This window comes from Poecilia latipinna, unplaced genomic scaffold (genome assembly GCF_001443285.1).
Source record: "Poecilia latipinna isolate Pla-1442-1.1 unplaced genomic scaffold, P_latipinna-1.0 Scaffold1639, whole genome shotgun sequence".
NCBI classification, from domain to species: domain Eukaryota; kingdom Metazoa; phylum Chordata; class Actinopteri; order Cyprinodontiformes; family Poeciliidae; genus Poecilia; species Poecilia latipinna.
The window spans coordinates 58,970-80,475 of NW_015114255.1; the positions used below are offsets into that span (position 1 = coordinate 58,970).

Here is a 21,506-nt window from a genome sequence, read left to right on the forward strand (position 1 = left end):
TCTTTGCTGCTTTACAAGGATTTATTCCAATGCAAGGGTGAGAATGTAAAATAAGAATAAAAAAGAAAGACTTGAAAACATGAAAATTACATGACAAAAAAAGGCAAAAAGGTACATTTGGAACAATTTGTGAACACTTCATAAGGTGTAATAGCAACCGAGAGATTTACCAAGTCATTTTTAAGACAATCAATCTAATTATCAACCGTACAATTTTTTTTCCATCCCTTTTTTTTCTTCCATATTGTTATATTGCACATCTTCTCAAAGGAACAACAAGGGATCACACGCAGCCTGGCTGGATAACAGGTGCTAACAGAAGATATTCGTAAGAAAAGCAATCACAAAAACAATTTGGCTGGAAACAATTTAAGCAAAAAAAAAAAAAAAAAAAAAACAGTCTGCTGATAAAGAAGCTGTTTTAAGGTTAGTTACGGGTGAAGGTAAGTGACAGGAACATTAGTTGAGGCAAGTTACGGACGCCGACGCCTTCCGGGGCAACTTTCTCCACGGTTAAAGCAACGTAAATATTAAGACTCACATGGGAAAAATATATGCTTCCATTATTACGTCTGGTAAGATTTAACTGAAGCTAAGGATAAAGACTCAGGACGGGGATTAGAGCTTTGTCTCATGCTACATGATAAGGGTGGAAGAACATAGTATTCACAGCTAAAACAGAGATGTAGCCGTTCTTCAAGTTTGCTTAGCCAGGAAAGTAACAGGAACAGATGGTGCCTCATGTAACGTATGTCTGATTGGCTCCACAGGTGAGAGACTGATGGAAAAGTCCCTCAAGACGGAGGGTTAATGTCCAGAGACGGGGCTGTTCACCACACCATTAAGTTCACTTCAACTTAACGGTGAAGTGAACAGCCAATACTGTCCAAAGTGACATCACTCTAGACAGTATTGTCGTCTCAAAAGATTTCGAGCCTCGACAATTAAGCTGGACTACATAAAAACAACTGTGATGAATAAAAAGTGGACTTAACACACCTGCAATGTACCCAGAAAAGTCCTGAATAACTTGGGCTACTTTTTTTTAATTTACTATTATCTGAATTTATTAACAAATGCATTTTAAAAGAGAAAGGGTAATACGTTGCATCAGAGCTGTTCAACACAGTGCAAAATGGAGTTATTCCAGTGTTTGAGCTTACATGTGTGAATCCACGTCCTTCTGCTTCGAGTCACGTTTGTGAGTCGTATTGTGCTGCTCGGCGTCTGAGTAATGATTTCACACATATCAGGGTCTGATTCCAAAAGCTGCTTGGTGTTTTTAAACTAACAATGCAACATATGCCTCAGCGTTTATTGAAACCAGAAAACTTTTATCGTACGCAAAAGGGTTGAAACCATCTCTGAGAAACAAGTTGCTGCTGGAATATCTTTACACACACAGTGGCTGTGAAATAGATGTCTGTGTGCGTGTGTATGTTTTCACGTCTAAGAGTAATAACCCCCCTGTCTCTGCGCTACTGCCTACAAAGTGAGAGGAAAGAGGAGATGTGATGAAGGAGCAGAGAGTAAATGAATAAGAGAGCAGGAGGAAGAGCATAAATCATGAGCCCACGGTGAGGCAATCTGGCCTCCCACTGAACATTCGTCACTGGAAGACGAGTAACTGGTTCAGCTTCTACAATCCCACACACACGCACGCACACACACACACACACACACACACACACACACACACACACACACACACACACACACGCACACACACACACAAAGTTTGGGAATCACCAGCAGAAATGTTCACTTCTCAACACAGAGAACACGTCCACTAATCAGGACCCTCGTCATCTTCAGTCGTTTCCTTCTCAAAGTTAACAGCCTCAGATCTGAACAGTAAAACAGTAAAACTCACTGGTGAGAAGTCCAGAGTGGAATACTAGAGGAAAATCTGACGTTGCCAACAAAATCATTTTAATTACGAAAGCAGCAGCAGCAGTCGTCGAACAGCCTGACAATCCCTCAGCAGAGAACCAGGCTCAGCCGAAGCGGTTTGCTGATGCTGACTAAAGACTGCTGGGCTGTTTTCTTTACCCCGGATGCTGAGTTTGTGCTGTTGGGACTGAAGCCGGATCGTTTTTAACCGAACACGCGACCCACTCCGCTAGGTTAGAAGGAGCCTCACTGTTTTTCTTGTTCGACCTGAACAAACTTCCCTGAGTCTCTTCTGCAGAATAAAGTAAGAAATGGCGAGATGGTGAATGCATGATTTACGCTGCATAACAATGTTAACGTCAGTGGGTTGTGTTGATGACTTCCACTCACATAGGGCAGCAGTTCACAGAATCTTTAGCTTTTAACCCAGAAAGTAACAGCAGAAGAGATCATTGACACAGACTGTTTGTTACGCCTCAGTCAGTAAAACGTTACACCAGAGAGCTTGTTAACTTGAGATAAACTTTGTTCCTGAGTATTTAGCAGGGGATATAACATGGAAAATATAATAGAAAGGAGACATTTTATGTACTGACTATAGATTTGGTTTATCCAAACTTAACTGATTGTCAATCAAGTGTCCTTTGACGTTATAGGGTTGGATTTTTATTGTTGACAGGCACCAGCGGTTGTGAAAGAACCGCCAAAGTCCTTTTTATTCAGACTTAAATTGTTTAATAATCTAGTTTACTGTTTATTCTTTTCAATCCGCTCTTTGGTAGCAACATTCACAGCCCTGTTAATCCTAACCCAGTATGTCGCGACTAACCCACAACCCAGGACCGGTTCAGCAAAATAAGATGAGCCGATTTTCACCCAGCAGCTTTTAGAGTGTCCAAAAACAAAAAAAAGAAAGTGATGTTTGATGGAGTAATGGTTTCCAATCTGGACAGTAAATCCAGTAATCCCAGTCTGAGTCTTTGTCTAATCATGTATTCATTTTTGAAATCTCCTGTAAAGCCCCCAGATTACCCTGCGCACTCCTAACATATTTTTTCCTGCACTCGCTGCCTCTCGTTCACGAAGCTCCCTGCATGAACACAGCAATAAACCCCCCCTCAGTTCTGTGAACGTCCCGTACGCAGCGTGTCAGTCAGTTCAGTGGGTTGGTGTCAAGTGCAGACGTCTGACAGTACAAGTGATAGAAACATGAAAAAAAAAAACAAACCTGGCAACCGTTCAGTGTGATTCGACTGGTAAAAACCATAAAAACAAGACCATCCCCGTCATGATGGCGAATGTTGTGTAAAAATCCAAAGTAAAGCTGATCGTAGGCCTCTGGAGCATTTGGTGACGGCGGCTGTGACCCTGGTGTTGGCTTAATCGCCAGGTGATGAGTGAACGTGTGTGTTTACAGTACGACGCTGAACTCTACAGTGCAGAACAGTCTGAGTGTTGTCTTGTGTGCAGTTTTCTGTGGCCGTCTTATCTGAACCCTAGTTTTCCCAGTCGGGGGCCGTCAGTCCGTCGTCGTCCGAGTCAGACTCTGGCGACGCCTCCTTGATGCGGCGCAGCGCCTCGTGGATGCTCCTGGTCAGCGGATCGGTGGATGCGGGGAGCTCTCCCTGGTCCTTTCTGTCCTTCGAGGGGACGCGTCTGAGTTTGACCCCCTTGCGTATCTGAGCCAGGATGCTGTTGGGGTCGTCGTCGCCCTTGACAGGAGGCAGAGAGCGCTGGTCGACCTTCTTCAGGTGGAAGCTTCCCCTCTTTAGTGATGCGAGCACTTCGTCCATAGGTGAGCTCACTGAGGGCAGAAAAGACGCAACATGGCTGATTAGTGAACTTGGAGACGCACTTGGTGAGCAGATTCAGAAAACGTTAAGCTTGACTCGCTTGACACGCTGGATTCAGAAATGTTGTTTGGAAATCTCAAAGATCTGACACCCTGTATGGAAAATACAGAAAGTGTCCTGTTTTATTTGGCACAAATCGCTAAAACGAGATGCTAAAAAAACGTATCTCCTCCTATTAATGATCACTCACAGCTGGAAAGCAAGAGAAAACATTTTTTAGATATTCGTGTATTACAGACATAAATATGATTGGTAGTTAGAGAGCTTTCAGACTCCAACTTGACCATTACCTCTTCTGCTGTGGGAGTCAAACTCTGGAGTCTTCCTCAGTTTCTTGCGCGCGCTCACCAGCTGGCTGCTGTCAAAAAAGCGAGGGATGAACGGACCGAGTGGCGACAGCATGAGCTCCTCCTCCACGCTCCTCCCTTCAGCGATTTGGCGATATTGACCCACGCTGCCGGACGGAGAGGACTCCTCCTTCACTGGTGGTGGAGGCGGCGGGGGCGGCGGTGGAGGAGGGGAGACAGGGGACGCCAGCAGAGAGGAGAGGGAGCAGGGGGAGCAGGACGAATCTGCGGGGCTGGTGACAGGCAGAGGAGGGACGGGCGCCGTGAGAGTCGCAACGGGCTGAGTGGTGAGGGTGGCGCTGGGCTCCGTCTGCACGCCGGTGCTCAGGCACAGCGGCTGGTCCTGAGTCTGGACGCTGACCGAGTCCACGCATTCGTCCCTCCCGCTGACGCTGCCGAGCTCGGCGGCTGCTCTGCCTCGCTCCCTCCGTCTGCCGTGGGACGCTCGAAGACGAGTGGACTTCAGAATCACCTGGCCCGGGTACCGCTGGGCAGAGCCGCAAACAGGTAGAGCTCGGTAAGAAAAGCACTGATGAAAAGCAGCCTGTAGATGAAGGTGTGAGTACCTGTTTGAAGGAGCGCAGCCTGTCCAGAGTCCGTTGCCTCTCCTGACTTACTCTGCTGTTCTTCAGCTCTTCATCTTCCTCCTCCTCGTTTCCAAGCTGGGATATTTTGAGGATTAGAAAATGTCTGGGCTACTGATGATGTAGACAATGTGACACTTTAAAAAAATGTATTTCATAAATTGTTCAAATCTTTTTACAATTGCAAACAAGAATATTACATAGATCTGTTTTTCTGTGTATTCTTTAGCCCCTGCCCGAAAACCTGACTGAGATGTGTCCCTTAAACATCAACCAGCTTTAACAGGAGGAAATCAAACTGGATATCAGGGCTTCATGACTGATAAAAACACATAGTCATCTTGGTTAACAGTGAAGTCAGGATTAATTAACACTCTAGAGTTTAGAAACATGTTGCACTTCACAAGAAAATATGAGTTTACTCGCCAAAGAAAATGTGGACAATAATTTAAACAAAAGAAACTGCTTCTTGTTGTTGATTTTTGTGATTCTTTGGGACCTAAATAAAATTTTAGATGTGTATTAGCTTATTTAAACAGACTCAAATTACAAACATGTGTGGCTAATTAGCGACTGACCAAATAGTTTGCTCCAAAAGTGCTAAATAACTCTAAGAGGGTTGTACCTGTAAGACAGGGTGGGAGAATGTGTCCTTCAGGACGGTGTGGCGTCTCTGCTGTTTCTGGGTGTGGTTGGATACACAGATTTCCTGCAGAAAGACGGCAATGAACTGGTCCAAATTAAAACATCTACACAAATAAGGTAAAGACTGATTGAGTCGTTCTTCATTTTCTGCAATTTAAAACATAAAGTGATACTGGTTTGAGTAAGATCTGCATAGTGGAAGCCGATGTAAGCTAACAGATGTGGAGTTCAAGGTTCACTTCATGAATTAAAAAGAAGAGAGTTTCAGGAATACACACCCTTTTGTTGCGCAGGTAGGAGCGCTTGGTGGTGATGCGCCCCCTTCTGGCTTCAAGCTGTCGAGCGCTGACCTGCAGTCTGCGCAGCTCTTCTTTCTCTCCAGTATCGTCCTGCGTTATATCGTCTGCGCTTTCAAAGGTGTCATAATAAACCACCTCATCCTGGCGCTCTGGAAGCACACACACACACACACACACACACACACACACAGCACAAGCATAGTCATATCTGGACAGAAATGAAATGTGTTTTACAAAATGTTTCGTCCATTTTGTTTTACTATATCTGCAGACAAATTTGATGTAAGCAACACAAAAGTTTCAGGTGAAAGACCAACACAGGAAGGAAATTTGAGTTTGTAACATAAGATGTGACAACATTTAAGGGTATAAAACATTTCTCATGGTCAAATACGACTAGTCTGATTTTAATATTTATAAGCATTAACGGTGATCATTTTCAAGCCCATTCAGGCATTGGCTATGCCTGAATGTGTTAATTTATTCATGAACAAAATCTCCATTCAGTTCTATACTTCCCACTTTTTTAAGTTTAGAACTAAATAAAACCAAACTTATTTTAGAGTTTTAAAATAATTCTGTGTTTAATAATGTGGGTTAAAAAAAGGGAAAATAATTTAGTTCAACAATCATTAAAACTCGAATACTGAACTGTTATTTTTGCATACCGCTTAAACTTTTATTATTATTATTATTGCCATCTTTATTATTATTATTCACTGCCGATTGACATGCCGTCCACCTGGGCTAATCTGCAAGTATCATATCAAAGAATTTTTACTTTTAATGTAAATTGAATATTTCAGTGTTTCAGGATTTGAAATATGTGGCTCATTTTAGTCATTTTGTGGTGAAATACAAACTGTTAAGGAAAAAAAAAAACAACAAGTTTTATATTTGACTCATTAGAAACGTTTTTCTGACTTTCTGTCAGCACATTAGCTGGTAATTAAATCTTGTTTCACAAGTAAAACAACAAAAAATCAAATCTAGTAATCATACCTGCCATCTGTCTGCGGATGCTGTCGAGTTGTGCAGTGAGCAGCAGCTCCTCACACTGCAGTATCTCAGCCTGAATGTCATACAGCTGGAGCTGGAGCTCGTAGTACCGTGTCTCCATGTGGTCCAGGAGGGCCATCGCATCCTCACCGCTACACAGGCTCTGCATCTAGAGGAGACGGGTGAACATTTTAAAAGTCGACAACGCGTCTAGATGAACGCGTTTCGTCTCACGCGGAGCTGACCGCAGCACACCTCCTCTCGAAGTGTGTGCTTCCTCTGCTCCAGACAGATCTCCCGGGCCCTCTGAAGCTGCAGGGTTTCCTTGGCCACAGAGTAGCGCAGCCTCTCCATGCGCTCCACCGCCGCCGTCCAAGAGGACTTCCCAAATTTTCGCTGATCCACCTTCATTCTCTCATAAACTCCTGCGCAGAAAAAGGAAACAGAGATAGGGCAGAAACTTTTAAAGAGTTTAACATGATGCTCATGTGAATGAAGCCAGAGAGCAGACGAGTCAGCTTTTATTACTGGAGTTAAATAATGTCTTAAGAGTGTTTCATGCTTGACAAAAGAGAGACATCTATTGGCCACATTTGGTAATTATTGTCTTCTTGTAGGTCGAAGCCTGTATCTTAAAGAATATTGAAAATACAGAGATAATACAGAACATATGTGAATGTGAAATTACAGACTGGATCAACAAGTGTCCTCCTGATTCTTCTCACTGCATGTCTGTCTGAAACGCCTCGTATTACCTTTCTGGGCTCTGGCAGTGATCTCAAAGTATTTTACAGTGAACTCCTGGATGTTGAGGACTGCCTCTTGAGCTTTCTTCTGCCAGTCAGTGTCCTCCTTCTTCAGTGCCTCAATCCGCCTGGGACCCAAGTAGTCATTGTCCATGGAAATCTAATGAAAGAGGTTTAACATATTTATCCCCCTCAGTGAAAGATTGAAAAATGTATTCAGTGAAAAAAAAAAATCAAACATTAAGCTGCCATGCTAAGATATTTTTCGAAAATAACTTTTTGACTGTGTAGATAAAAGATAAAGCGCTACAGAACTCATATTAAAAATATTACCTGAAATTTTTATTGTAACCAAAAGAAGTAAAGTAATATATCAACAGCACAATTATAAGACAGTCAAATTTGCCTTCGGAGAACAAAACTGAGTGAAAAAACATGGTTCAATGATAACAATATTAATCAGTCCAATAGCTTAAAACTGACATTCAAGTTATGCAGCTGTGTAGGTGAAAAAAAAAACAACTAATGAAATTAAAAAGAAAAATCTACTTTAAAAGAAGTTTATTTAACACCAGACGGAGATTAGCTCAACAGAGTCACATTCATCCCAGTTTGGATATTTGAGTAAAAAAAAAAATTCAACTTGAAACAAAGCCATTAGGTTTTCCTGTTTTCTTAAACAAAAAGTTTCCACCACCTCTTGATTTTATTCAAAATCCACTTGGACTGCGATGAATTGGTTTTATAAAATAACTTTATTATTTCACTTTTAATCTCTTAAGAGGCTGGAAAGATAAAAAAAAATTAAAATCTGTGGATATTGTTGCTATTAATCCTTAAGAGTTTCTGCAGAGTTTTGATGTTGCTAGTCTCTTCAGTTCAACCACAACATTTTGAACAAAATTCAAAATGTGATTCAAAAATTTTTGCTTCTGCTAAAGCCTAATAAGTTGCTAATAGGCTTTGCTCAGCATAACGCCTCCAATATTAACACATCTCTGAATAGTAACACTTAGAAACAAATGCACATTTATTTAACAGAAGGATATTACCACATCTATCACAAGTATTAATGTCAGGGTCACATATTAAATCTGTCTCACTTCCTAGAGCTGTGTCCCATCAGGTCTACTGGCATCTGAGCAATCTGCAGGAATGTCTTGAGATATTGCACACCTGTGTACATTACTAAAAGACAAATTACAAAAAGCAATACAAAGAATTAGCAGCTTCAAAATGAGAAGCTGGTATTGATGTATTACTTATATTTCCTGTGCTAAGCTACATGGCTCTGAGGTGCAATCAACTGCAGACTACAATCTAAATTCATGGTTTGAATGAAAAAAAAAAAAAACACTTGGCTTAAACTTTACATTTAAATGGGGAAGAGCAGAAAAAAAACGAATGTATTTTAAAATTGTGTTGAAAATTTACAAAAGAAAGATGTTGACTCATCCTCATGTTGGTGGAATTTGGGGTGTTTCATTACATTAACAAAGGGGTGAATTGCTACTGAGTCAACTTCAGTAGACACCAGGAAGGCTGAGTGCAGTACAGCAAGTTGCCCTGGTTTATCCCCTTTCAGTTCTCAAGATGCTGGATTTGGCAGTTTTATGAAAAATCTCACAAGCTAAGGATCTATTTTAAAGGAACACAAAAAGAGGCTAATGTTTACCATTTGTAATGCTAATTATGCTAACAAGTGAAGCATCAACTTAGAAAACTAAAATATATATTACATTTTACTAATAAGTCATATTTCAAACACTCTGGATGAGCTCCACGTTTTGGTTGTTGGAACGCCTCCCTGCCATCGCCCAAATCTTTATCTCCCTTGACAGATTGTCTATCCGATTCAAGCCAAGGGTATGAATAACTTTGGGCTTAACTTTAGCCTGACGCCTGTACAGTAATTGAAATGTAAGAGGAAATGCTCCAAAAAGGTGTTTCAGTAAAAGCCTAAACATGCTCACACACACTGGGATATAAATAAACCCTGAAGTACGACCCTCACTCAAAGCTCCCCTCCCCCAGGAGGGGTTCCATGGTGTAATGGTTAGCACTCTGGACTCTGAATCCAGCGATCCGAGTTCAAATCTCGGTGGGACCTTCATATTTTGTGACCTTTGTAAAGATCTGTTCACTGCAGTGAAAAAACAGTGTAACATCATCAAGGAGGTAGAAAGGACGAGCGTTGGTCAGTGAAAACAGCTCACTAGTAAAGAAGTGTTTCCTATAGACAAATACACAGCTGAATTTTATCTTTGGCCAGCTACATGAATGCTAATCAGAAGTCTGTTGTGAGAATCTCTTCTTGTTCATCTTGGATGAAGCAATCCTTCATATGAGTTAAATATGTTAAAATTCTCAAATTTGACTAGAAAAAAAAAGCTACACTATATCGCTCTAAGGTGCTGGAAATAAACAAGACCTTAACTGGAAGCTTAACGTTGCTCTTCATCTTTTCATTTCCAACACATTTTCACTGAGGTCAGCATAAAGCTGAACCTGCAGTAAGCCCATAGGATCAAACACGACTTATTTATGTTTCTCTGCGACTATAAGAAACTGGAGAGCCACTTCAGCATGTCACCGAAGCCACATCCTGTTACTCTTCCTAATACAGTGCAAAAATGGACTAACCTCAAAGCAATGTTGCAGAATGGATGGATGATTTATTGAAGGTATTGTAGTGGAAATTGAGTGTTATGTCTACAATCATGTGATGTGGGAGTAAAAGATATGAATCGAAGAAGAATACGACCACAAACATCTACGCATATTATTGAGATTTTGCATGAACGGGCAACACAAGACAGTGTGTAGTTCTGACCTGGAAAGAAAATGATGCATGGTTTTCAGTTTTTGACAAATAACCTGTGCATTCAGAGCCCTTAATGTGTCACTCCTAAATAAAACTCTTAAGCTCTCAGCGTTTAATCAGTTTACAGGGTTCACATGAGCGTATTTACTTCTTCGTACAAGTTCAGTTGTACAGTGAAACCCAGCAGAGATTTGTTAGAGATCCTTAGGGAACAAACAGCAACAAACTGGCCACAGATCAAGTTTAAGACGCCGTTAGATTATAAAACATGTCCAGGTTTGAACATCTCACAGAGCACAGTTTAGTCCATCGTCTGTAAAAGGAAAGTATGTCAACTCTAAGCGTGCTGCTAACGCTTATCTAAACCGACAGGACAAGCAAGAAGGACAATTCAGGCAGCAAGCAGGGGAGAGTGGCAAGAAGAATCCCTTTGTTTGAAAGAAAGTCACATAGGTTACACAGCAAATACATGCAATAAACTGCTCTGGTCAGATAACACTGGACAACAATCAAAACTAACATTGCGCTTCAGCCTGGGTAACGTCACCTCCACAGCGACTCAAGGTAGTGGTAGTATGATGCTGTGGGAAAGCTTTTAACATGTACGCAATACAGCGCCTCAACACATTCTGCACCACACTAGCTTTGTTTTTAGCATTTCTTCTCATCGCCACTTTGAGATTAAATTAGGCTGCAACAATCCAAAGCAGAAAAGTTGCAAAAGTACATAAATAAATAAACAAACAAACAGGATCCCAGTTGTTAAAGTTCACCTTTATCTGCTGTCTGCGCAGCATTGCTAGTTCCCTCATGTCCCTGAAGGGCTGCAGCAGGTACTGGTACAGCTGTGTGGAAGCGTCCAGCAGGCCTCCGTAGGCCTGGTCTTCTTCTTCATATAACTCCAGCAGCTCCACCATGCTGTCCATGGATTTGTGCTTGTCAAGCAGCTGCATCAAAAACAGTGTTTTACTCATTAGTAACTATGTGCGTTACTTGTGCAGTACCAGGCATACAATGGGCAATTCAAAGTGCTTTACATGAAAACTCAAACAGAGATTTAGAATAAACCAAACATCTATTGCTCAGTTGAAGAGAGGAACCTTAAAACCGTTGATTAAATCACTCAATTTCATTAAATTGAAAAGCTAAGACATGACAGGAATGATTAAGCACTCTTTGACCTTCAGGGGTAAACAGTAATGCTTCTGTGATGCAAACAGCTTCCCATTGTTTAGTTCAGCTCCAGGGTGAATGGGTCCCTGGGTGGCTCTGCATGTTTCATATCTGACCAGCAACTTTGACATGCATTCAGATACAAGACCATTCAAGTCCTGAGAGAACAAATATAATATCTTAAATTCTGTCCTTTACAAAGAAAAGGTCAGTGCAGTGATTCGACGACTGGTGGAACGTGATCCCTTTTCTCGGTCTGAGAAAATGGATCAAAGTCGTGATACTAAATCCTTGATTCTGCAAATGTTAGGTAGTTGTTGGCTAAATTTACTTCTGGATTTTATTTATGTTGCAGTTGTTAAAGTTTATGTCTGTCACATGTTAACAGCTGGGTGTATTTGCTTGATTTAAGTGCCTTTTGACTGAATGGCATGGAGGGCAAACATAAATACAACGTAGTGTAGTTGCAGTTCTATTCAGTTTAAGTCTGTTTGTCCATATTGTGGCTATGCAGCAAAATTCAGTTCAAAATGTCAGTTGGTCAAGGTTTGTAGCACTTTTTTTCCAAATCCTATGATCAACTGTGTGCAGAAAGAATGACTATATAACATATTCAAAGGACAGTCGGCTCTAATTGACATGCATTTAACTTCACTGTGAAGCTTCTCTGTAGCTGTAAATAATAGAAGTCTTTTAATACAGAGTAAAAGGCTCAATAAGCAAAGTCATATCTGGAGCTGCTGGGAAAAAAAAAAAAAAAGATCAATGCACGCACACACACATTTGTAAGGCTGAACAGGCCTGCTGGTTACCAGCAACACTAAAACATCCATTAACTTGGCCCTCAAATGGAGTGAGGGGATCAATAATCCAGTGTGTGTGTGTGTGTGTGTGCGTGTGAAACACGGCTATACGGCAACCAGCTATACTGTGTGGATGAGCTGCAGGGGACTGACGACCTGATCACAACCTGTCAGTCAATAACTGACTAAATCTGCTGCTTTATCTGTTTTTTTTTTTGTTTGTTTGTTATTTTTTTATTATTTTTCTACGTCACAGTGTCTAAGCTGACTGGGTGAAACGACGTGGATCGCATCTTAATGCCTGTTTTTCGATGCCAAAAGTAGAGCAGAAAGAAAATGCCCTTGATGAGCACATTAGCATACTTTCATAAATATGCACTTTTCTTTAGCAACAGCTGCATGACACAAGGAGAAGAACTGCAATGCTGTAAAATAAATAACGGAAACATTAATATCACTCTCACCTTATCTCTCTTAGGACACGCTGTTCTGGCTCCACCACTCAAGAATGCATTAACCTCCATTGATTAGAGAGACAAAATGAAAGCCAGTGTGCACAAATATAATGTCTGTTTATATTAAGAGCAGCTAATCAATCAGCAGCTGCTGCTGGGATGTAACTTGAGCAGGTCAGGAGTTTATATTTTGTCTGCAGCACAGTTAGAATCAGAGTCAGGAACATGACATCTTTATTTAATGCAAGGTTTTAGTCGTGTTAAAGATCCATGTTAAGCAATATAAGACATTTTTTTTTTCTATTTTATCATTTCTGATCATCTTTATAACTTATTCACAGATATTACCACACAACTCATAAAAGCTCGTAGACGCAGAAAGAAACCATGATAGCAATAATACAGCTGCATCTCAATGATCTAAAATATAAATTAAGTTATTTCAATAATTTAAAAAAAAAGTTGACCTCATCTCTATTTAAAACAGAGACAAAGTCTATTTTCAGACTTTATATCTGTTATTTTTGATAATTACAGTTTTGCAGAAAATGTAATTATATCAGAACAAAACATTTTTATTATTATATTATTTTTTTTTTTTTTTTACAAAAATGTAGTGATCGCAGCAGTCCAGCAGACATTGAGGGTAAGTGACAATTACTGAACATGCTGATTATTAAGGAGTGCTGTTACCGACAGTATTATTAACAAGATGAGTGGAATGAAAAACGGACTCAATCAACACAGCTGATTGACAAGTTAAGACTTCCTACACAAAATGAGACTTCCTACACAAAATGTACTGAATCTTGTTTAATTATTATTTACAAGACCAAGTACACTTTTTATAACTCTTTCTTTTTTGTGTGTGTGTGTGAGACGATAATCACATTTGGACTTAACCGCACAAAATGAACACCACGTATAATTTCATAATAACCCATAACAACCCTGACAGAGAGCCACTGTGTCCAGTGTGGTCCCAGTGCTTTTGGGAACCTCTATGTCACCTGGTAATATGATAATAGCAGAACCACCTTTAGGTTCATGTGCACGTTTCAGACTTGTTCCAACACGTATTGCAGAGATTCTTTATCTAAAGTCGTTCAGGTTTTACGAGACAGATGCTTGGACCCGTTTTCATATTGAGCGAGCTATAGGTGAGCGGGTTATTCAGGGGGCCACCAGGGCGTGCAACTGTTATAGGTGGGACTGGGTCAGCGACAATACTTAAGTTATTGAAGTAAAGTCATAGAGACATCCAGGCTCTTACAGCAGAGCGTGGTGCTTTCCAGAGATTATTAATGTCACTCACTTCACCTGCCAGTGGTCTTTATGTTGTGGATGATTGCTGACCATGTTAACCATCATCCAGATCAGGACACTGCAATCACTGTAAATGCTACTATTAAACGAAATAGCAGCATCACACGCTCCATCACCGACGACGACTCTACTTTATTTCAAAAAGCTAGTTCTGAACAGTGAAATTGACTAATTGTGCCTCTCTGTTCATGTGTGTGTGTGTGTGTGTGTGTGTGGTTCACGGGTTTGTGTGTGTGGATGCTATTGACTCTGTCAGCTGTGTAAGCAGCCGGCAGCAGCCACGCTGAGAGCGCAATATCTCAAAGGCAACATGCTTACAGGTGCAGCCCAGTTTTACTAAATCTCCCCTTACTGACTGTCCAGCTGAGTCGCACAATCCATTACACTGTGAATCTGGCACTTTTTGTTAGGTTTATTCTAAATCTCACATACTTTACTGTATTTAGTTCAAACTTACACTGTTGTAATTAGAATCTTTCTTGTTGGGCTTTAATCAGTTTGGTTCTCTCTAATTTTGGAGTCTAGAGACTGGGCATACCTGAGCAGAGCTTGGAGACAATACTGCTGGGATGACACGAGCTACATTTGGTGGTATTCTGAAGGAGGTCTAGTATCAGTGAAAGGCAAGCTAGAAAAAAAGTAGCTATTTATGATGAGTGGGTAATAAGCTCAAACAGCCAAAAGGACTCACTGTTCAAGTACACTGCCCTTCATTGGAAGGTACTCAAAAAGCAGTGTATTGGAAACACTTTTGAGAATCCTTGTCTGAACTGAAATGCCAGAAAGAGGACGAGGGAAGAGTTATGGGTTTACAACAAGAAATACAAACTGGTAACATTATGCTTTTTTCATTGCATTTTGTACGTTCCAAACAGTGTATACCAACTTGTTCACTAAATAAAGACAGAACAGCAATGTGTGTGCATCAAATTTCAGACAAAATAAACTTTTTCTTTTTTTTTTTTTTTTACCAAAGCACTCACTAAATTAAACTCCGGGGTAACCTTGTTTGATTTTGAGATTGAGGTAGGTAAGAAACCAACTTTCACACTCAGATTTCCACCTAACTAACCTTTCAGTTCAACTTTTCAGCTTGAATTAATAAGATGTCAACTTCTGAGTCCAAATACAATGCAGCAAGTAATGTGGTGTCAATAGCTATTTTTTTTTAAATGAGTTCAGTATTAACAATATAATGTCGATACTTCTTAGTATTAGAAGTAGCTTTCTAGATCATATGTACATAAACTAACTTTAATGTGTGTTTTACTTTTATTATCAATCGTTTCTTTCATTGGAGACTGCTAAAAAAGGTGCTATGACTGGATCTTCCATAATGATAAAAAATATATAAACTGATATGATTGCCTTGCCACTTTATTGGGTAAACCCGCAGAACTGGGTATGACCACCATGACGTCACCGTGATATATATATATATATATATATATATATATATATATATATATATATATATATATATATATATATATATATATATATATATAAAAACTTATTTTATTTTTACTGTCACATACAGTAAAACTTGTAAAAACACTTTTTCACCTCCTGCAGATGTTTCGTTGCCCGGTTGACAGCCTCTTCATATCCGGACTGCCTCAGCTCACTCAGACTCTCATAGTACTCATCTGGGTCGTCGTTCTCCGTGAACAGAACCTGCGACAGGATCTTCCATCCGCACGTATCGAGCGCATGGCCGAGGTACACCTGTAAGCCGTGGCACAGCTCGTCCATTTCGGTCTCCGACACCCCCGGCGGGCCGAACAGGACCGTCCACATCCCGGCTGGCTCCTCCGGAAACAGCGGCAGGCAGGGCTCCAGGACGGAGTTCACGGAGCAGAGCTGCAGGTGGATCGCCCGCAGGTCCTGGAAGGAGAATAGTCCTGCCCAGCTGCAGTCCTCTCTGCTCAGGCTGTCCAGCTCCTCCAGCTCCAGGGAGTCCAATGAAGAGGACATCTCGTCCTCTCCCAGTATCTCCGCATCCGTCGGAATCTTGACTGGACTCGGTTTAGTCGCTGTGACGGACTTGGTTTTAGGGTTGCATCCTTTACTTGGACTCCGAGACACTTTATCCCTGATGGGACTTTCAGGCCATCTTGTTTTGTCCCCATCCAGGCTGGTCAGTTCCGCCAGAGGGTCCCTGCCGAAGCTTCTCCTCTGAACCGTCCTATCGTGACACGTAATGGCAAATTTCCCCTCCACCTCATTCCAGGCGACGATAAAAACAAATTTGTGCTTCTCCTTTTCCTCAAACGCATTGGGGCGGACTGCTACCCATCCCGACTCTAAATTATCCTCCATAGTGAAGGACATTTATGCCAAGTAATTAAAACAGACTTCCAGAAACTGCGGAAAACCCGGAGCGCAGTTAGACGGAGAGCATTACAATGTTGAAACAAAATTAACCGTTTCTCTCCGGGGGTACTTATTTTCCTGCGGGGCTACCCTCCTTCGTTTGGGCGGATGGATTTGGAGCAGTGCGGTGTCATTTCCCATCTCTGGCCCACCTGCCTCTAACTCGGATGTCTTCCTGTCTATTTCAGCCTTCTGCAGCCGCTAGCCTTGTTTTTAGCTCCATACACGGACACACGGCAACAACAGGCGGCAGTGTATTTGTGTTTACCACCAGTCCAACGTTAGAGCCGCCGCAGCCTCCGAGCTGCGTCCCGTTATCCTCAATCCCTCGGCTCCAGACCCTCCTTCTTATCATAAAGCACCAGCGGAGAGCTAAAGCAGAAGGGCACATCGTTCAAAAACACCACGCCGAGGACATGCATGAGTAGGATGAATGCGTTTGTCAAACTGCGTTGTCAGAAAGGCCAGCATCTTCTCCAAACTGACAGCAAGTCCGAGTTATTCCTCATTATTTGCACAGAATGATGCTGCATTAAAGTGCTCTCAGAAATGGAGGACTGACGTTAAAAAAATGCTCGTTCACATACAATACCAAGCCAGAAGTTAGTGATTTTCTGTCGTTTTTTTTAATCAGAAATACACCTGTTCTGTATATGTTGCTATAGTTAAAAAATCTGAGTGACAGTATACGTCTTAAAATTAAAGACGGCTTCTTTAGGAAGCATTTGAACGCAACAATGGAATCTCGACGTATCCAGTGCACGTAGACGCTCTGACGTCCTGTATTGGATTTGCAGATCATATTCCCTAACTGGGGTCGGAACAACACTGAGTCATAAAACATTAAGTGAGAGTTATTCAGTGACTCTCCAAAGAAATAATATATATATATATATATATATATATATGTTAATAACATAGTTTATGTTGTTAAACTTTCTCTTTTTCTGCATTCTTGTTAAGGCAACAAGAATTGCCCCTTAGACTTTATTACTGTAACATCAAATACTAATATTAATAATACTGAGAGCATGAAGTTCTCATGAACTAAAATATCTGAAAAATGCATGCAATGACTTAGAGATATTTAAGAAAACTATATAGTCAGTTCAACCTAATCGTGCACAAATTCAATCACAGACAATCCACTTTAATCTCAACTTTTAAAATATGAAGTCAATTCAGCTTTTTGTTGAAAAGGCTAAGAAGTTTTCCATCAAGTTTTGTATCGAGTCACTGCAGCATGCACTCCTCCTGAATCAGCGTGTATTTTTAACATCTGAGGAAGCGCCGGTAACAATAAACAAAGTAGCAACACCAACAGACAGTAATTCTCTAAAACCTTCAGCAGAGACTAGAGCGATCTTTATATGTCAAACCTTTCAAACGGTGTAGCTTTCCTGTATATTTGTTTCAGTTTTCTACAGCCAAGAGTTCAATCTGTAGTAACTCCATTACTCAGTATTAAAAAAGTGATGAAGTAGCAACTTTTTGTAACATTTTAAAGATATTGTTACACAATGCAAAAAAAGCGGATGCATATTTCACGTATCCATCCACTTTCTTTCTTAATGTTTAAATTGTTATAAGAGATTGGTATTTTTGGTGGTTTGACTTAAATGATAGTGTTTGTTTGTTACTGGTCGTGTTTTTCTCTGCAGGGATGATGTCCTTAGGGACACCGTCCCTGTCGCTGGGAAAGGGAATGAGAGTGGTGCCACAGCCAAATACCTCTGTGGAGCAGGTGCTGGCAGTTTCAGACAAAGTGGGACACGAAAATGTTGCATTCGCTTCTCGTATGAAGCGGGTGCAGGGCTGTGGGTTTGGGATGCAGGGATTCCAAACTTAAACACGTTCAAGTGTTTACTTGGATTCACCACTCAGCTGTTAGATATCTCTTTCCGTGTTAAACACGAAGAGGGTTATTATAATGGGTTATGTAAGCTAAGGTCTGATGAAGTGTTTTGAATGTGGAGATGAGGAAATCTGTACTCTGTCCTGGAGAGGGCGCTGTAAGATTTGCTCGAGACTTATCAGAAAGCAAACAAAACAACACTCACTTCCTGGCGGGATTCAAACAGCAAGCTGCTTTAAATAAACACGGAAATTTTAGAATTAAGTAACAAATATGAAAAAGGAGACCTCTGAAATTTTTTTGCATTATTGCAAATAAAACGAATGATGTTACAATCATAAACACCGACTAAAAACTAGGGCAGAAATGGTTTGAGGATATAGTTAAAGTGTTGAATTTTTTATACGTCCGACGGACCTTGAAGGGGCCATCAGGCAAACAGAATCTGCGATGCATTAACTGTGAATTTATGACGGACAAAGATTTGTTAGTAACTAAGACAAACTATTATTCATAGCTAGCAAGCATTCGCTTCAAGCCGTTTTTTAATTTTATGTAATTAAATTCTTAAAATAACTTCAGTAAAACCTTATTAATTTCGAAGTTGTAATATAATAGCTTGGCATATTATGAAGCTGAAGTGAGATTTGCACTGTTATAAACGTCAACTCGGGATACTTGTAAAGTTAAGGTGAGATATTTAAGATAAAATAACAATAGTTAATCGTAGTAATGATTGTGTCATATTCAGATATCAGGGAATAGTTCCCCATTTTTTTTTATGTCTGACAGAAAATTTCTCGAGAATTGTTAAATGCAAACATTTCATGATGTACTAGTCTGTTTTATTTAAAGGATATTCGTAACATACGCAGCTCCAACCCTACTTTTTTAACCAGCGGTAAATTGTGTGCAATATAGATTTTGTAGATAAGCTTTCTGTACGCTGTAAACATTTAGTGTGAACAGGACAATTTTTAAAGATTTTTATTAGTTCTTTGCAAATAAACAGGAACAGGACATTATCCTCAAGCTTTGGAAACTCAATGGCATTAAAATATACCTTAATACACACAAGAGTCATATCAACGTAACGTATTTCAATCTCACGGTGCAACGCAGGATATAAAAACATCCTGCTAAGCACACTGGTAAATAGTTCCCACTCCTTTTATTGTTCTTTCAACTTTTTTAAGTGCCAACCTAAAAACTCTAGTTTATTCAATGCTTGGAGGTTTGACAAAACTAATGAAAGTTAACACAACTCACTACTACAAGTTTATCTTTCATAAACTCACACATTTAGGTTCAAAATCTAAAACTCGCTAAATTTATGTGACTTAAAGAGTGGAAGACAGTAGACTCAACTAAATGCGGCTCAAATGTTTTGCAGTGTACAGACTGAGTTGGCCATGGTTGAGGTTTGTGTTGGGAAAAACGTTCCTGCATTGACAGATTTGCCCGCAGCATTTGCATCATTATCCTACTAAAAATCACAACCTGGTTTGTAGTTTACTAGCAGATTCTACTAGAGATGGATTTGAAATCTATTCTCTGATTTAAATCCAGGTGATTTTTTTATTTATTTTTTTAATCAGTCTTTGGGGTTGGTGCTGGTTTGACGTCTCGCACATGGACAACAGCAGCTTAGATCAGATGGTGGAGACTGTGGGCCAGAATGAGGGTCCAGCTGCTGAGGATTACCCAGCACAGGAAGACACCTCACCAGCAGACATGCTGAGGTTCGTATCTTCTTCTTCTTACCTAATATTTCAACATTTTGCTTAATTCAAACCTTGCTGATCCTTTTCAAATAATTTCAGAATCAAGCAGCAGATGGCGAACCAGTGTTTTGAGATGACTGTGCAGCTCAACGCAGGTATACAACGAGACATTTTTCTGTGTTACTGAATTGCTATGCTGTCAAGTTCACAAAGAGCTGATTTGAAACTTAGGAAAAAGTAAGCGGCCCTGCAGCACATCTCAGGCAGAAAGAGAGCTGTGAGTATTTGAAAAAAAAAAAAATCCTCTTTTATTTTTATCTAGAAGTTAAATCAGATGCAACGTTAGGAGGAAACTAAAAACTGCCGACATTTCAGGCCAGACTGCATCTCGGAGCTTGAACGTGTGAAGACGGTCCATTTCAACAGCAGCCTGGCTCTGCACAGGTGAGACTAACCTTCCAGCGTTCAGCTTTAAATTGTAGCAAACCTCTGACGGTGATTTGTCTTCGTTTTGTTTCTCAGAATACAGATGTGGAATGCTATAGGAGAAAAAATGAAGCAGACGGATCCGGATGCAACGTAAGTACCTTCGTAACTTGACAGGATCGCTACTGTTTCACTCCCCCCCCCAGATGTGTTTGTTTGTAACAAACATCTGCTTTTCTTAGGGACCTGAAGGCTGTTAGTGCTCGCTGCATGGCTCTGTGTTCGCAGATAAAACAGCTCCAGATGGTAAGTTTTGGCTTGTGTCATAGTTGTGTGGCAAAGACTTCTTGAAAAAGTGAATTTCATACCTCAGTTTTTCATGCTTTTCAATAGGAGACCAGAAATCTTCAAGATGAAATTACAGAAATGCAGAAGGAGAGACTGGGTATGTTGTGGCATCCATTTATTCATTCATCATTTATTAATTTACTCAAGCTTCTGTTTATTCTTATGTTTATCCATCTGGCCGTCCATCTTTACAAACTGTGGTTTTTCACAGGTTCAGTTATTTACAGCATTATACCTGCGTAAGAGGTTCATTTGAAGTTTTGCATCATGACCAATGACTTAAGATTTTACCAGAAAGTTTAGAGATTTGAGTCTGAGAAAAGAAAATTGTCAGGAGTTCTCTGGCAGGTTTTATTTATGTTGCTGATAGCTTACTTTAAATTATATTTGTGTGTGTAGAGATTAAACGACTCACGCATGAGAAAATGAAAGAGACGCAGGAGTTATTGTCCAACAAAGAGCATCCAGACTCAGAAAAGTACAAAGCGGTGCTGGAGAAAGGCCAAGAAAACCTGGAGATTTATAAGAAGATGGCCATAATGGCACAGAATGTCCTCAGGGTAAGTTACACACACTAAAAAAAATATCTGAACAGCTCATTAGTAACATTAACATCTAGTTTATAAATCTGTTTCTTTCTCTCCTCAGGGCATCCTGTTGGCGTGTAAAGTTAACTGGCTGGATGAGCCAAACCTTCGTGAAATTGTAATGACGCTGGAGGACTTTCCTATCTCTGACTAGAGCAAACATTAATTTATCTCCGTTATATGTTTTTAGTATTGTGTTATTTAATAAAAATGTATTAAACCCCGTTTGGCTTCCTTATTTTT

General features: G+C 40.4%; 2 protein-coding genes and 1 non-coding gene across 6 annotated transcripts; 2 read left to right on the plus strand and 1 right to left on the minus strand.

The window, feature by feature from the left end:
• Positions 1-2: 2 nt before the first annotated feature.
• On the minus strand, positions 3-16,294 carry LOC106964203 (junction-mediating and -regulatory protein-like). The gene is made up of 10 exons (XM_015059565.1): positions 15,514-16,294; positions 10,964-11,137; positions 7,376-7,526; positions 6,876-7,045; positions 6,624-6,789; positions 5,601-5,770; positions 5,303-5,386; positions 4,660-4,755; positions 4,037-4,580; positions 3-3,697 (listed from the first exon to the last, which is right to left on the minus strand). The coding sequence occupies exons 1-10, from the start codon at positions 16,279-16,281 to the stop codon at positions 3,390-3,392; spliced, it is 2,631 nt and encodes an 876-aa protein (XP_014915051.1). The 5' UTR covers positions 16,282-16,294; the 3' UTR covers positions 3-3,389.
• trnaq-cug (transfer RNA glutamine (anticodon CUG)) lies at positions 9,405-9,476 on the plus strand. The gene has a single exon. It is a non-coding gene; the product is annotated as a tRNA-Gln (tRNA).
• A 551-nt stretch (positions 16,295-16,845) lies between the features above and the next one.
• cenph (centromere protein H) lies at positions 16,846-21,488 on the plus strand. Of its 4 annotated transcripts, XM_015059572.1 has the most exons (11): positions 17,929-18,869; positions 19,572-19,681; positions 19,777-19,920; positions 20,002-20,057; positions 20,134-20,179; positions 20,278-20,346; positions 20,425-20,481; positions 20,571-20,634; positions 20,722-20,773; positions 21,076-21,236; positions 21,325-21,488. In XM_015059572.1, exons 3-11 carry the CDS (start codon positions 19,811-19,813, stop codon positions 21,415-21,417), a joined length of 708 nt encoding a protein of 235 aa, XP_014915058.1. In that variant the 5' UTR covers positions 17,929-18,869; positions 19,572-19,681; positions 19,777-19,810; the 3' UTR covers positions 21,418-21,488. The 4 variants fall into 4 exon arrangements, with proteins under 4 accessions (XP_014915060.1, XP_014915058.1, XP_014915059.1 ...); XM_015059574.1 differs by lacking the exons at positions 17,929-18,869; positions 19,572-19,681 and adding an exon at positions 16,846-16,925 and having other exon boundaries at positions 21,325-21,487; XM_015059573.1 differs by lacking the exon at positions 19,572-19,681 and having other exon boundaries at positions 19,811-19,920.
• The last annotated feature ends 18 nt before the right edge of the window (positions 21,489-21,506 follow it).